At 32.1% G+C, this 17160-nt stretch overlaps 3 protein-coding genes across 3 annotated transcripts; 2 read left to right on the forward strand and 1 right to left on the reverse strand.

Annotated features, from left to right (window-relative positions):
- Positions 1–661: 661 nt before the first annotated feature.
- GGPS2 (geranylgeranyl pyrophosphate synthase 2) lies at positions 662–1954 on the reverse strand. Its single transcript, NM_001247373.2, is given in 1 exon segment — positions 662–1954. A coding segment is annotated over 1 exon segment (1092 nt). The 5' UTR covers positions 1919–1954; the 3' UTR covers positions 662–826.
- A 4555-nt stretch (positions 1955–6509) lies between these two features.
- On the forward strand, positions 6510–11326 carry LOC543810 (NEDD8-conjugating enzyme Ubc12). The gene is given in 6 exon segments (NM_001310077.1): positions 6510–6635; positions 7622–7735; positions 10269–10377; positions 10564–10642; positions 10745–10861; positions 10939–11326. Coding segments are annotated over 5 exon segments (552 nt in total). The 5' UTR covers positions 6510–6635; positions 7622–7626; the 3' UTR covers positions 11077–11326.
- A 2732-nt stretch (positions 11327–14058) lies between these two features.
- BZR1 (protein BRASSINAZOLE-RESISTANT 1) lies at positions 14059–16322 on the forward strand. The gene is given in 2 exon segments (NM_001372532.1): positions 14059–14619; positions 15216–16322. Coding segments are annotated over 2 exon segments (978 nt in total). The 5' UTR covers positions 14059–14331; the 3' UTR covers positions 15906–16322.
- Positions 16323–17160: the final 838 nt, after the last annotated feature.

A 17160-nucleotide genomic window follows, 5' to 3' on the forward strand; every position in this document is an offset into this window, starting at 1 on the left:
TTAGGAAGAAATTAGGAAGGAGCAACATGTTCCTTTTTAACATATACATGTTGTCTAAAATATCTTCACGTTTTAGATAGAAAATATAATAACTAATATATAAGTAATTAAATCATGAATTACTATTACGTGCATGAATGTAACGTAAACAACATTTTAACATTAGCATCAATAAAATATTGCTAAAACAAGAAAAAAAAACTTTATTCTTTTAAAATATATGAAAAAGGAATTCATAACAAACAATTTAGAGTATAGAAAACATAGAAAACACAAACATTTTCCACTTTAAACGTTAGCTAATTCTAGTAAAACACAAACAACTTAGAACAAAGAAAGTAAGGTGAACAATTCTCAATATAATTTTCAATTGATCATAATATACCACGAAACAATCTTAATTGGTTATGTAATATCTAAACACACAATTGCAAAAAACAAAAATTAGCCTACTTTACTACTTAAAATGTTTCGCGTTGAAATTCAATTTAGAAAAGAATCAAAATTCAGAAGTGTTCAATTGCTATTGAGCAAAACGTTTCTTCGTAACTAATACATGTTGCCCAAAGTATCTTCACGTTTAAAGTAAAAAAAATAAAATACAATAACTAAAGTATTACTAATATGTGAATGAATGTAACATAAACATACTTCGTAATTAAATTTACGATTCAAAATCGACGTTATTTATTAACAATATAATATATCACCTTCATTTTCATTTTCATTTTCATTTTCATTTGATAAATCAAGATTCAAATCACATTATGAAGAACTACATTCATTCAATTACTTCGTAAAACTAAAAAATTTCCACAAAAAAATCCTAATTTTGACGATTAGCAATGTAATCTGCTAAAGCAATCAATGGAGCAGCTTTGTGTGAATCAAACGCCGCCAGCTGTTGTTTAGCTTCGCCGTTGAGCTCCGCCGCAAATTCCTTAGCCTTTTCCAATCCCAGCAGCTTCGGATACGTCGTTTTATCAACCGCCAAATCTTTTCCGGCGGTTTTTCCGAGCTCCGACGACGACTTTGTCACGTCAAGGATATCATCAACTACCTGAAACAATAAACCGATGCATCGGGCAAATCTCCTTAACTTATCCACTTCTTCATCAGCTCCGCCGCCGAGGATTGCTCCGATTACAACGGAAGCTTCTAGCAACGCCGCCGTTTTGTGTATGTGAATGAATTCAAGCATTTCTAATCCCACATTAGGGTTACCAGTACAAGCTAAATCCGCTACTTGTCCAGCTACTAACCCTTCCGTTCCAACAGATTTCGCCAATTCGGCGACAGCAACGAGGATCCTCGACGGAGAAACTCCGGTTGTAGCGGTAGCGAGGTACTCGAATGCGAAAGCAAGTAGCGCATCTCCGGCGAGGACCGCCACATCCTCACCGTACACTTTATGATTCGTCGGCTTCCCACGGCGGAGATCGTCGTCATCCATACAAGGCAAATCATCATGAATTAGAGACATAGTATGTATCATCTCAACAGCACAAGCAGCCGCCATAGCATTCCCTTGGTTTCCCCCAACAAGTTCACAGGCAGCAAGACAGAGCATCGGCCGGACTCTCTTCCCGCCGGCGAGAAGCGAATAACGCATTGCTTCATGGATCTTAGGTGGGTCTTTTACCATTATAGCCTCATCCAAAGCTTTATTTACACAAATCGCCTTTTCAGCTACGTAAACCTTGAAATTAAATTCTTCTTTTTCCATAACAACTTTCTCATTGGTAGCAATAGCTGAAACAGTTACAGATGAAAATGTTCTATAAGATAAACTCTGTTTCAAAATTTTTCGATTTTTCGAATTGATTTTCATCAATCCATTAAACGAATTGTAAGGTAAAGATTGATTGATAACTAAACAAGCTTGACCCCATGAATCAACAAGATTCATAGATCTCATTTTCTTTTCCAAAAAGCTAAGCTTTAAAAAATATGTTTTAATATTGTTGAAATGGAATGACTTTATAGGGGTGATGAAGTGTTTTTTTTTTTCTTTCCTTTTTTTATCACTTCAAATAATATTTTCTATCAATTTAATATTTCAAATTACTTTTTCATTTATTAAATCAAGATTAATTAAAAAAAATTCCAAATTAAGATCACATGTTCCAAACTACCAGTCCACTTATTAAATCAAGAATTATATTCAAAAAAAATTCCAATTAAGATCATATATTTCAAAATTACTTGTCCATGGAATAAATTAAGATTTGATTAATCAAATTTTTCCATTTTAATCCTATGAGTAATGCTCTTTCAAAGCCTAAACAAATTTTGTTGTTTTTTTAAAAAATATTTCTCTCTTTAAAAAAATAATCTATTTTCTTTTGAGTTTATTTGAAAAAGATGATCTAACCGAATAATAACCTATTTTTCTTTTGAATTTAATTTTAAAAAAATGACCTAAGTTATAAATGTAGAATAAAATAGTGTTATATTTTTTATCATATATGTCATACCAAACAACTCTTTAAGATTTCACCTAAAATTATATTAGCAGATCGTTAAAGAAAAAAGATAATTTAATCATTAGATCGTGTTAAAATTTTTTACTTAATTTTCCTTCTAGGAAATTTCAAGCTTCTCTTTTAGTGAAGTTGGAAGATACAATATTGATTAATCATGTTTGAAGAAGAAATCAAAGAATTTCTTGAAGATCTTACTAGGTTCAATTTGTGGGAAGAGATTACTTATAACATTGATTCGTCATTTTTTTAAAGTACTTATTATATATTTATAAATGTAAAATTTAAATTCAAACTTCGTTATATTAATAACTTATTTCATAACATAAAAGTTAGTTGTTGACTTTCTAAGTATGAAAATTGACCAATCTCCCAAGAGAATTATCATTGCCGAGTGACTTTCAATGAAAGCTAACCATAATTGAATAACTATATGAATATTATCTTTTTTTTCTTACTAAAAAGATATCAACTAGTTAAGGATCGTTTGATCGTGAAAAATATAAATAAATACGTAAACAAAATTAGCTGGTCAAGGCTTCTCTTGCCCTGCCCTGCCCTGCCCTATCCCGCCTCGTTGCCATCTCTAGGCAATCTCCAAAATTTTGAGAGTTAATAGCAATTTACGATCCACTCATATTATTTTTCTTTTTATATATAATTTCACGTTAATTTTTCTCAAAAAGAATATTAACGCAACCATAAGTGACCAGGAAAAAATCTTGAAGAATAGCAACACAACAAAGATTAAAAAAAGCCAAATTAAGAAATAAAAGAAAGTGATATATAATACAGAGAAAATGAGGTCAAAATATGTTTGAATACAATTCACAAATAATCCCTTTTAGTACATATAACTGAAAAATAGTCACCAGAAATATAATTTTTTCACAAATATTTTTTTTTATATTATCATGCCATTTCAACTCGACAGTATAGTGACTATATTTTAGTTGTAAGGCTGAAAAGTGGCTTTGATTATCAGTCTTTTACACGAAGCAAAGAATAAAAACATTTTTTATTATTTGTACTGTAAAATTATTGATTGATGGAAAAAAAAAACAAATTTTGAAGTTTAACTTTGCAATCTATTGACTTTTATTCTAATAAAATAGTTACTCCTCCATTAAGAAATAGGTTTATTTTTGTCCTTGACGCGTAATGAAGTCCAATCCCACAAGTAAACTTAAATATAAAAATTGTTACATAAGTATAAATATGTCCTTTGATTTGATTTTAAATTGTATTATGATCTTTAATTTTGGATGTGCATAAATAAGACACTTAAATTTGTATAAAGTTGAACAAATTACAGACATGTCTTACATGTCATTTTTGTCCTACGTGTATCATGCCACGTAAGACTCATGTGTCTACTTGTTCAAGTTGATACAAGTTTAAGTGTTTATTTGTGCAAACCCAAAGTTAAAAAATATAAAGGTGAAACGAGGCCAAGTTAAAAGACACATTTATGTATTATGCCTATAAAATATAGTGGCAAAGCTGAGCATTAATTTTTTTCAAAGAATTTGAGCATTGGTGGTCCCTTAAAGTTGGCACCAACTTTCACTTAGACACCTTAATTAAGTTTTGTTCATTTAGACACCTCATGTCACGTCTCGTTATGTCATTTTGATACTGTTACTGACATGACATAATGAGTGTAGTACACTCCATACCGATGCGTGAAAGGCTCAATAAATCATTTTTTTTTATTTTCTTCCTCATTTCTCAGCCACCATCTCTCAAAACTTGAACTCCTTTCATGGATAAATAGTTTTGATGTTGCTACTGACCAAAAAAGAGAAAAAATTCAACACAAAAAGATTTTACAAAAAATAAATTTTAACCCAAGATTCATGTTGTCACAAATAAAAAGGACAATGAAAAAACTTGAAAAAATGACGGGTAGCGTGGTAGAGGGGTGGAGAAAACGATGTGAGTGGGGAAGGGGTTGGGGGTGGGGTTAGGGTGGGCAAAGGTGTAGAAGACGTTGGATGGGCGGGGAATAGTGAACAAGATGATCTAGGTAGGTGGATAGGGATAGGGGTTGGGGTAGGTGGGGTGGAGAAGATGACCTTTGTAGGGTTGAATTTTTTTCTTTTTGAATTTATGTGTCAAAAATTTCACATGTACTTAAGTCATTGGTTACTTTTTCATTATACGAAAATATCATCATTTAAAAATTATTTTTAATATATATGTCACGTGTTTTTATTTAATTTGTTACTTGGACACGTTGTTAGGCGAGTGTATTACATACACCTTATAATATATTTGACTGACGGTTAAAAAAGTGCTAAAACGACACAATGCAGTATAACTTGAAGTGTCTAAAATAAACAAAACTTAGTTAAGATATCTTAGTGAAAATTGATGTCAATTTTAGAAGGCCACTGATGGATTAAACCTTTATTTTATATTGAAGTTCGATTAATTATAAAGATAACTTTAAGATAATTTGCTAATGATAAATATATCCATTAACTAAAAGTAAAACGTACGACGAAATTGGAAAGAGAATGTAATCTATAAAAAGGGGAAAACTCTATGAAATTTATGAAATGCTAGCTAATAACTTATCCTGATATAAATTATACTTATATTGTTAGGATTTAATAATAACAAGATTATTTAATAAAAAATTATATTTTATGGCTAGATAAAAATATTTAACTTGTTGGATCAAATACGAAATATAAATAGTATAATATAAAACATAACTTTGATACCAAAATTATAACACTAATAATATCAAAATTATAACACTAATAATATCAACATTACTAATCATAAAACTATAATCGCGTCAAATATTATAGTTAGACCTCATAGATTTTCACGGGTTCAATATTCGCTTTGATAATAAATATTTCATATTATGTTAGATGATATAATTGTGAAAATAATTTTCTTTTCATGATAATTTATAAGATTAAAGAAAAAATAATGTCATTTTAGATCTCTTATATATAAAATAAAAATATCTCATAAAAATAACAACACTAACCTATCTAGTGAAATTTTATACGTAACATAAAGTAACAAATAAATTTATAAAAAATATCACATAACTAAATATTCAATATGTTATATGTAACATCATTTCACTATTACATCTTAATACATCAAAAGTAGTGATACTTTTAGTGGAAATATTTATGTATATTTCTAAATTTAGTCCCGAAAAAACAAACTAACTCTAAGAGGCCATTTGGTAAGCAGTTAATAAATAACTTATTCATATATTAACTTTTTATATAATTTATATAACGTTTGATAACTAGATTAAAAAAAGAAAATCATATAAAAACAATTAGAAAGTTGCATAATTAACATATATATATAATTACGAAGGAATCTTATACAATTTATAATAAAAATAAAATAGCTAATAGACATTTAATTATTAATATTTATCTAATTCTAACTGATTAGTAATCGAATTCTAGAAGATCATTTAATAGCTAGTTAAAGATGCAAAAATAGTCGTAATGTAAAGTTTAGTCATACTCATAAATAAATCTACACACTATTTTATATAGCTATTAATTATTTTATGTATTATTCTACATAAAACAATACATATATATATCTTCCTCATAATTAATACACATATTAATTATATAAATTTATAAATTATAAATCAAACATCATATTTTATTCGTAACTTATTTAATTTTTAATCACCAATCGAGCATAACATAATTTATATAAAATTTAATAACTCAACATCTAAACTAACTATCAATCAACGTCTAAAGAAACGCTTAGAATGAAATATAAAGTATAAAATCTTTGACATAAAACATAAAATTATTTTATTTTATATTTGATTAAAGATGTAAGTTAAAATAACGAAATATAACCTAAGTATTTTAAAAGATTTAACTAAAAAATAACTTGTTCTGAATCGAACGATCGAGAATGTGTTGAGTAGTGTAGAACAAGTGTTTGTGGTTGTGGAGTGAAAATATAAAAAGTTGGACTGGCGTCCAGCGTATTTCTTCTTTCCCCTTTGTTTCTTTCTCTAGATTCTCTCTCATCAATCAATTCGATAAGAGAGAAGAAAGAATCCCTTTGCTGGTTTACGCTAACCTGAGATCAGAAAAAAATACCCTTTTTCTACTCTGCATCTTCTCATCTAAACAGGTTCTTTTTCTTGTTTCAGCTCTTTTTATCTACTTGTAGACGTATGCCCTTTTGTAGATTCAGTGATTTTTTGGGTGTTTTGATTGGTACCCAGATCGTATAATCGAATCAGAGTACTGTTAGTTGCTTTAATCTAATGAAACCCTTTGTTTTGCTGACTGTTTTAAGCTGTCTAATCAATGAATTTAAGTGCTTGCTGGTGTGTTTGATCTGAGCTGATTGTTTTTCCTGTTTTTTCTTGTTGTATTAATGATTTTATATCTGGGTTTGTTTCAATTTTACTTTCTATAGACTATATTTGCTTATTGATTCTGCTAAAGTTTCAGTCTTTGACTTGGGTCATAGCTTGCACCGACTAGGTTTTAGAGTTTTTGATGTTGGTCAGTTTTCTTATGAGCTAAGTTTGCGCTGGTTTTCACTTTGGGTGCTGCATCCGTGTTAGATTCTCCAAAAAAATCAGTATTTTTGGAGAATACGACACGCACCGATTAACATTTTTGAATAGTTCGAGCAACATAGCTTATGGGTGAGCGGTTGTCTTACTTTTGTTAAAAACATTTAATTCGATAGGAATGAAGTTTGCTTTTGATTTGGGACATTCTCTTTTTCATAGTATGGAGTTGGTTACATGTCCTTTCTGCCAAGCATGCCTGTCCTATGATTAATAGGATTATTTATAGAAAGAGTTTATTTAAATGATTTTGTCCATCACCAGGGGATTAATAGGATTAGAATACGAAATATGAAGCCCTTTTTTGTTCTTTTACAAAAAGAAATGATCCATTTTCACAATTCAGAACATGCTGATCAAATCTTTATAAAGTACGGAAAGAAAGGATACAGGGTGTTCATGGATATAACTTCAGCAAATTTTATGTATTTGAAGGTTGTTATGTGGTTATTAGCAAAGAAAAAGATGTGAGAATAGTTTCATGTACTTGGATGGTCTATCGTGCTCTAATTATGTTATATGTTTTCTCTTGCAGTGACCATGATTAAGTTGTTCAAAGTAAAAGAAAAGCAGAGAGAACAAGCTGAGAACGCAAATGGAAAGCCACCAGTCAAGAAACAAAGTCCTGGAGAGTTGCGTCTTCATAAAGGTGGTTTCTTTTTCCAACTCTTTTGAATTGGTGAGGTTAACTAATGCTCTTGGAATCCTGCATTTGTATGGCAGTATTACTTCCAGGCAGGAAGGTCACTTTCTGCTTTGAGAATGTGGAAATGAGTGCTGCATTAGCGATCCTAATTGAAAATATATGTAGGTTACTGTTAGTGTCAGGATAAAATTATTGTTGAGGTCTTGGCACTCATTAAGGATGCAGTAAGATTTAGACTCTTAAGACTTCTTGAAAAGAATTATTTTTGTAATGTTTATCTAGGAAGTTTTATGGTTCTTCCCACATTACCTTTTCTCGAAAACTGCTGGAAGAATATGCACGATGGAGAGCTAAGTGAAAAATTGCGTGTTGTGGAAGTACTTAAAAAATCTTTCAATCAGGGAGTGAGTGTAGGTGGCTATAGTTCATGGAAATGACATTGAATTCTTGCGTCTTCTGTTCATTTTTCATTTGAGTGGGATTGGGTATGTCATCCTCCTACATTCTCCATTTTTCCTTGTTCCACTATGCCGATTGCCGTATCCTGTTCATCTCCATCTTATTTGCTAGTGCTTAAAACTGCAACAAAGTTACTTGCTGACCTTGTTACTAGTTGGGCTTGTAGAATCAAATTCATTCTGTCATACCCTCTTACCACATTCATAAGAACCTACCAACTAAACAGTAAAAAAGTAGGAGGTAGTGGAGAGTTGATAGAATTGAAACCAAAGTTGTGGCCCAGTGGTCAATGAAGTGGGTGAAGAACCATGAAGTCTCAGGTTTGAATTCCAGCAGAGACAACAACATCCGGTGATGTCTTCCCATCTGTCCTAGCCTTGATGGATAGAGTTACTTGATTCCTATAGCTGATGGAAGGTTCAGGTATTCCGTGAAATTAGTGGAGGTGCACACATGTTGTCCCGGACATCACGGTTATAGAAAAGAAAAGGAAAAAAGTGGAGGGTTGGTACAAATAGAAGAGCCAGGCAGTGGCAGCTGGGGCCTGGGGGTAGATTCAGAGGTGCCTCCCCTGCTTTTGCATATTTTGATTTTGAAATAAGTATAAACTTTTGAAAATTTGAATGAAGTACAAAATTTTTGAAAAGTTGAAATAAGTGTACAAAGTTTTTTCTTTTTGGCCCGCCCACCTCAATTTGTCTTTTAGAATTGTCAAGTGAACACCTAAGGAGATGAGAAGGGGTAGCAGGTTCAACAATCTTAATGGAGGGGTAGACAAGCTGGAAAATCAAGTACATGAAAGGTATGCTACTCTGTCAAATCTGCATATAAGGAACTGAATATAGCAGTGGTGCAAGAAAGAGATTTGGGCTTGGAAGATGATATGAAAACGAACAAGTCCCTACAGAGTAAACTGTTTCATCTGGCTTTTTCTAAAAAGGTAGGTTTTGACACATGAAAATCTGAACAAGAGGGGTCATCAACTAGTTTCAAGGTGCTTTATATGTGGGGAACAAGCTGAGACAATCATTGCATTGTAAATATACAGAACAGTGTGGAGGATGGTTCATCAGCCTGAAAGGAATCAAGTGGGTGAAACCTGGAAGCATAACATATGTTTTAAGATGCTGGAGTGGATGGTTATGTGAGTAAGAAGGAGGGGAGATGGAAGATTGTCCCGTCCTGCATTTGGTGGTCAGTCTGTAGACTGAAAGGAACAAGAGATGTTTTGAGGAAGTGCAGAACAACCTGCAGGATTTCAAAATGAATTTGTTATGCCTTTCTTTATTTTTGGTGTGAGAACAAAAACTATTAGCTCAAACAGAAGATATTTTTGATGTCTTAGACGTTCTGTAAGGAATAGAATTGAACTATAAGATGTAAGTCGTAATACTTTTGTAGGGTAACTACACTTTTGATTTAGTTATACCTGTGGTATATAGGATCAATATTACCATCTCCAAAAAAGAAAAGAAATTGTCAAGTGAATTGACAGTCTCTTCTACCTTCTCACTCGCTGAGCTAAATACGGTGCAAAATCTTAAGCTGTCATCATAATAGTTAGTACTCTACGGATCATCAGTCATTTCCATCAATCAGGGTTTTTTCAAAATTTTCCCATTTATTACTTCAGACAAATATCATTTATTGTCATTTTTCTATTGATTCGATCTCCTGGTGCATAATTTGTGACAAACTGTGTTGATTTCTCAGAACCTTCAGTATATCCAGGTTCTCAATCTTAGTGCTGTCTTCTGCATACTATGGCTATTATGTATGTGCACTCAAGCATAGAGAGGTGGGGTGGGGGATTCTGTTGCTTGATGTGAGACTACAGCATGATAATTTCTTAGCTTCTGTTTCCTCTTATCTCTAGCTGACTCCTCTTTGGAATTGGAGAGTTTCATGTAAAATTCTCACTTAACGCAAGGGATCTATTAACTATTTGTGTATCTGTCCTAACTTCAACGTATTTTGTTTCTCTTACTTTTCCTTTTTGTATCTCCTGTCGCTTTTTTATTTTATTTTTTTGTATCTAAATTGTGACGACTAGACCTTTGCATCTTTTTTCTTATAGATATAAGCGAGCTAAATCTACCCAAAACATGTAGCATATCATTTCCCAATGGAAAAGATGACCTCATGAACTTTGAAGTCACCATTCGGCCTGATGAAGGATATTATATGTAAGTAAATTTGTTACAAGTTACCTATCACTAATTTTGTAGGCCATTCTTCAAGTTTCTTACTTCAAAAATAATTCCTGTGTTGCTAGTTCTACTGTATTTTCGCCTTTCTGCTTTTTTAATGAAAACAGCAACTTTCTATAGTGATGTCATTTATTGCTTATTTTTCATTGTTCCTGTATATAGGGGTGGCACATTTACGTTCTCTTTCAGTATTTCTCCAATATATCCTCACGAGGCACCAAAGGTTAAGTGCAAGACAAAGGTGGGTATTGGTTATACTCGTTTATTTTCTTCTAGACTGTGTCGAGACTACGACTCTTTATCATCATCACTGGTAAGACCCTTTTTTTGGTTGTTGGAGCAGGTTTACCACCCAAATATCGACTTGGAAGGAAATGTGTGTCTCAACATTCTTCGAGAAGACTGGAAGCCTGTGCTCAACATTAACACCATTATCTATGGCTTATATCATCTGTTCACGGTATTTTCTTAATTTTGATATAAAGATACTTGTCCCTCATCCGAAGTATTTAACAACCCGAACTTGTGGTTCTACAGGAGCCGAATCATGAGGATCCCCTCAATCACGATGCAGCTGCTGTATTGAGAGACAACCCGAAGATGTTCGAATCCAATGTCAGAAGGGCAATGCATGGGGGCTATGTCGGGCAAACGTTCTTCACCCGTTGCATGTAGCATCTTCAAGGCTGAAACAATAGAGAGAGTCTGTAAAGTTTGGATGCAAAATTATTTCAGGTGATCTTTCTGCCTCAGATTGGATTCAAATGTCTTTAAATTTACGTCGAACCAGAAAAAAATTCCTGTACGCTAAGTGTAACTCTGCAATTTGTTTTTCGGATACGTTCATGTATAATTAAAAGACCAATGATGTAGACCTATGTTTTGATGAACTTTCTGCACAATTTGAATTCATTTTCACAACATCATATGGGAGATTCAAACATGATAAGGTGCATTTTCAGTTCATTACTTTATTCCAGGATGCACATGATTCAAGAAAAGAAAAAGGGAGTCTGCTCAGGTTTGTTGAGATTTTGCTTGATAGAGGTGGATCCAGAATTTAAAACTACTAGGGGTTCGATCTTTCAAGTTTTTTACTGTTGAACTCAATATAGGTTCATCTTAATTGATTATTGCTATTTTTATAAAATTATAAACGAATTTATATAGCATTACCGAAAGTATTGAGTTCATCTGAATGTCGTATCAATACTCTACCGCCAGGCTCCGGCTCTTGTTAATTGGGAAGTGTTACTTAATGTATAGTTGAAAGGGAAACTTACATAAGTATATTATAAATAAAAAATAATTATCATTTATAGTAATATCGTTTTTTCACTTTATCATTTTTAATACATTTATAATACACTTTTAATTCATATTATAAAAAGTAATTTATTATTTACGTATAGTGTAAGTTACTTTTATTGATGGATAATATATTAATCACACGTTTTAATATATGTATAATACAATGTGTCAACTTCTTACCAAACGAGCATAATATATTTTTTAAAACAGTTATAATACGTGTATATTGCATGCTTGATTAATATATATTACAGACTTAATATAGTATTGTTATAAATAATAATAAATAAAAAGTATTGCCAAAATCAGTAATTATTTATCAGAAAATAGTCATCTAAGGTATTTCCAAGTTGAAAAGTACAAAAACTTTATTGTTTAGTCGCTTCAAAATCAACTTCACATGGAACTGAAGTTGAAAATCCGTGTCTCAAGTTAATATTCACAGTTTAAGCTTCAAAAATGCGAGTCTGAAGTTGGGGACTCGACTCATGGAACTGAAGTCGAAAATTCGTGTCTCAAGTTAATATTGATAGGTTAAACTTTAAAAATGTGAATCTGAAATTGGAAATCGTCAAATTTAGTTTATAGCTTGCACAATTTAAACTTTTGGATATTTAGGCTTGGAATTTAGGGTTCGCCTTTCTCAATTTGAAATTCATATGTTTGAAAATTTGAAATACTAACTACAAATTAAACGCAAATTTAGATAAAGTCGAGAGATTTATCCTAATTAATTTTTTGTATCCGATGTAACAATTGACTGATCTGATCTGCTAATAATTGAGCTGAGCAAATGGAGTGGGACCACAATTACTGATGTGGCAAGTAACTATTGGTTAGTTGACTGTTTCAGTAATCGAGGAGACATCTCTATTACAAAATTGCTTTTTTACAAGCAATAAAGTTTACATAAAAGTGTAAATAGAAAATAATTGTCCCCCACAATCACAAAAAATTGTAAAATTATTTTTCTTTTTTAAAAAATATAATTAATATTTATATCGGAGTTTGAATAATCGAACTCATGAGAAAAAAATTAACAACAATCACGAAGGTTCATATCCGAATACAAAAACTTACTATCGTACCACAATCATTATTAATTTATATGAAATAGACTGTTATTGAAACCACTATTTTTATTTATGCATTATTTTGTTTTATTGAATGGAGTACAAAAATTATAGTAATAAAAACTAGTATAATAGACTTTTGATAGTTTTTTCTTTTTTTAAAAATCAAACAGTTTACGCTTGATCGAAATTTATATTTAAAATTTTTAATTTTTTAAAATAATATATATATATATATATTTAAAAAGTAAAACACACTATAAATCACAATAGTTTATCACTCAAAATGTTTAAAATATATTTATTTGAATCTTAAAATTAAAAAATAGTGCCACGTGAAATAACACGGAGGTTAATTTAATTTAGGTTAATTTAATTTTCTTAAGAACAGAATTTGCACGAAAATCAAAATGTGTTTGTTGATTCTCTGTGTAATCAACTGATCTGATCCCCACACTGTCAGTGCAGACTCTTTCCTCGTAATCTTCATTACAATTTCAGACCATTAACTAATTAAAAATTAAAATTGTATATATTTGAAATTAACTAATATAACAATAAAAATCATATATATATATCTAAAATATAATGAAATAAAAATGCCATTAACACTACTTATTTTATTTCAACACTTGGAGTCGTTTAGAAGCTTAAAATAAACTTATTCATGTATTATTTATAAACAAGTTATATTATAATTTTTGATAATCAAACTTTCTGATTCAACCTCATTATAAAATATCCTTGTTATTGCCTTATCGCTTTTTCTATCTATAAAATTTATCACAATTATACAAAAAAAAATTACTTTAATTTTATCTATGTGTCTATTATAACTAACCTCGATTTAAGATCAGAAAACTTATAATAACATAGCTATTACTCCATTAATAAATTTTAAAAAAGCAGTCAAACATTAAAAACTTTATATTTAAATTCCAAAATATAAACTAGTTAATAACAATTATTATCTTGCTTCATTTGATAAGTAAAAAATTATTTCAACTCTTAAATAACAGTCAAAAAAAAATTAATTTAGTAGTCTAATCATGTAATTTGTAAAATCTAAAAAAGTAGTCAAAGTTTTTTTTTTTTTTTTTTGCCATTTTTAAAAAATAGAATGAAAAACGCTTACACATGATAATTCTGAAGCTGTAACAAACTTTATCTCTTCAATTATTATATTTTTGCTAAAAAACAAAACACACAAAACACCATTTCATCATCAGTTTTTTTTTATATATATATATATATAACACAAACACACAGAGAAGAAAAGTAAAGAAGAAAATTCTTCAGATTGTTTGTAGTAGTATAAACTTTAGAGCGTATTTCTCGTGAGTAGTCCCAAAAAAATGCTTTATAGAGTGGCACCCCTAGTACCTATACAACACAGTAAGCAAAACCCACCTGCTGTCTGAACACACCCACCTGGGACCAGCCCCCCTTTTTCTTCTTCTTTCTTCTTTGGATTCATCATATAAAAAAACCACATTTTCTTGATTTTGAAAAATCTTGAAAAAAATCGATTCTTTTTTGGGGGAAAATGATGTGGGAAGGTGGAGGGTTGCCGGTGGAGGGCGGTGGTGGTGGTGGTGGTGGTAGTGGTGGTGGAGGTGGTGGTAGTGGGAGGAGGAAACCATCATGGAGGGAAAGGGAGAATAATAGGAGGAGGGAAAGGAGGAGAAGGGCAATAGCAGCTAAGATTTATAGTGGATTAAGAGCACAGGGGAATTATAATCTTCCTAAACATTGTGATAACAATGAGGTTTTGAAGGCTCTTTGTGTTGAAGCTGGATGGATTGTTGAGCCTGATGGAACTACTTATAGAAAGGTTAGTAAAATTCATCTTCTTTTATGAATTGATGTATGGTTAAAGTAGTGTTTGTGTCTTAGTTTTTGTTTGTTTGAATTGAAGGGGTTCTGTGTTTTTGGTTGGAGTTTTGCTTAGATCTATAGATTTGGAAAATGGGGTTGTTGAATTTGGATCAAAGATTGTGTTTTTATCTGTTATCAGTTGGTTTTTGACTGTTTTATGGTTTTCTGATCTAGAATTGAGTATGAACAGCTTCTGAGTTTGTGTTTTCTTTAGTCAATTGTTCTTTTATGTACTTATAATCTGTTCAGGTTCTCATTTCTGGATAATTGGTATGAATGTATGTAGTTTAATTTGTCTGAGAATGGGAGTTGTTTCTGGAAAAAACAAGAAGGAAGAATTGACTTGTTCATAATATAGAAATGGATAAGCAGGGTGTTTTGGTGTCTAAGGTGGGGTTTGATGCATTTGGTTTTGGTGTTTTTAGTTTATCAACCACTTTTCGAGATTCTAAGTTGCAATCTGTTGAAGTTGTTATCTCAGATTACAGAGCCTTTTGATCATTTATGTTCACTAGTTTGATTTGAAAATGTCCTCTTTTACTATGTTTTCAGGGATGCAGGCCAACTCCAATGGAGATTGGAGGCACTTCAGCCAACATTACGCCAAGTTCTTCACGAAATCCAAGTCCTCCCTCTTCATACTTTGCTAGCCCGATTCCATCTTACCAAGTTAGTCCAACATCCTCGTCTTTCCCAAGTCCATCTCGTGGTGATGCTAACATGTCGTCACATCCATTTGCATTTCTCCATAGTTCCATTCCCTTGTCGCTACCACCATTACGAATATCAAACAGTGCCCCTGTAACACCACCTCTTTCATCACCAACTAGAGTCCCTAAGCAGATATTTAATCTTGAGACTTTGGCTAGAGAGTCTATGTCTGCTCTAAATATCCCTTTCTTTGCTGCTTCAGCCCCAACTAGCCCAACTCGAGGTCAGCGATTCACTCCTGCTACAATACCAGAGTGTGACGAATCTGATTCATCCACCATTGATTCTGGCCAGTGGATGAGCTTTCAAAAGTATGCAGCCAATGGGATCCCTACTTCTCCGACTTTTAATCTTATTAAGCCTGTAGCTCAGAGAATTCCTTCTAATGATATGATCATCGACAAGGGTAAGAGCATTGAATTTGACTTTGAGAATGTATCAGTTAAGGCAGCATGGGAAGGTGAAAAGATTCATGAGGTTGGTTTAGATGATCTGGAGCTCACTCTCGGAAGTGGGACTGCTCGGATGTGATTTTCATGATTAAAAGAACTGCTCAGTGTGGATTTACAGATTGAGATTATCCGAGCTTGCTAGCTGATGAATCACTCAAGCAGTTCAGTGGATGTTCGTTACAGAGATAGATCTTGCATGTTGCTGTTTACCTTATATACAGACATTTTTTTTCCTTTTCGCCTTATCTGATGAGGCCTTTAAGTTTAGTTTGGGTCTTGTCATAAGCATTTAGGTATAGATAGTTGATGGTTTCTATCTCCTTGTGGTTGAGAATTGGTTCAAGTCATTGTAGACTAGCAGGAGTTCTCCTTAAACCTGAAACTATCCACAGTTATATTTTCTTGATTATAGTAGATCCCTTTGTTGTTATGCAACTGGATTTCTTGTTTTATGATCTAGCGTCAATTCAAAATCAATGGATGTGCTATTCTTTAAGTCTCTTTGATGCTTTATGTCCAGATCAAAACATCAGTACTAGTTCTCTTTGTTTACACACACTTTCACTATACCATTTTAACTCATATGTTTTTAAAGGACAAGCTATGGTGTGCCAGAAAGACTTTGATGACTCAAGGGTTCATAAGTGAGTGAAAGTAAGATAGCCCTCTAAAAGAAGATCTATTCAGCTCGATCATCCAATTCACTCTAACAGACATGCATGATTCCGTAATCGAAATAACTTCCATAGGGATGGCCATGGCAAGATGGATGTCAAGAAGTTGGAAGTTTTTGACTATCAAATCAAATCAAATCAAAGTTGTTTGAATTTTGTTTGTCACTCATTTGGGCCCATTAGTAAACTACCAGTAGTCATATTAATAATAATAGCATGTTCATGCACACGTTTGTTATCAACACAAGCACAGACAGAGAAGAAAAAAAGATTAAACAAATGGTGTTTAACTGATTTAATGTACAAGACCACGGCCTAATGTCTGGATGTGGGGTTCTGTACTACTGTATTACACATGTTCCTCTACAGTTACTTTTTCATTATTTTTTTCTCATAACGCGGTTATTGTCACATGTCTTGCTTGCTGCTATATTTTTGCCCTTTTATCACCTAGCTACGGATTTGACAGAACTTAGTAGCTTTGATCAAAACTTCGTAACTGTGTTATGAAACTAACTGAATCTAAGTACTCACATGTTGGTGAGGTTCAATTCCCACCTTGTAATCCCCCTCCTCAATTTTCCCTTCCTCTGCCCCAATACCAATATAAAAACGAAAAATATAAACTTACCCAGAACTCAATCGGTAAGTTGTCTATTC

This window comes from Solanum lycopersicum, chromosome 4 (assembly GCF_036512215.1).
Source record: "Solanum lycopersicum chromosome 4, SLM_r2.1".
NCBI lineage: Eukaryota > Viridiplantae > Streptophyta > Magnoliopsida > Solanales > Solanaceae > Solanum > Solanum lycopersicum.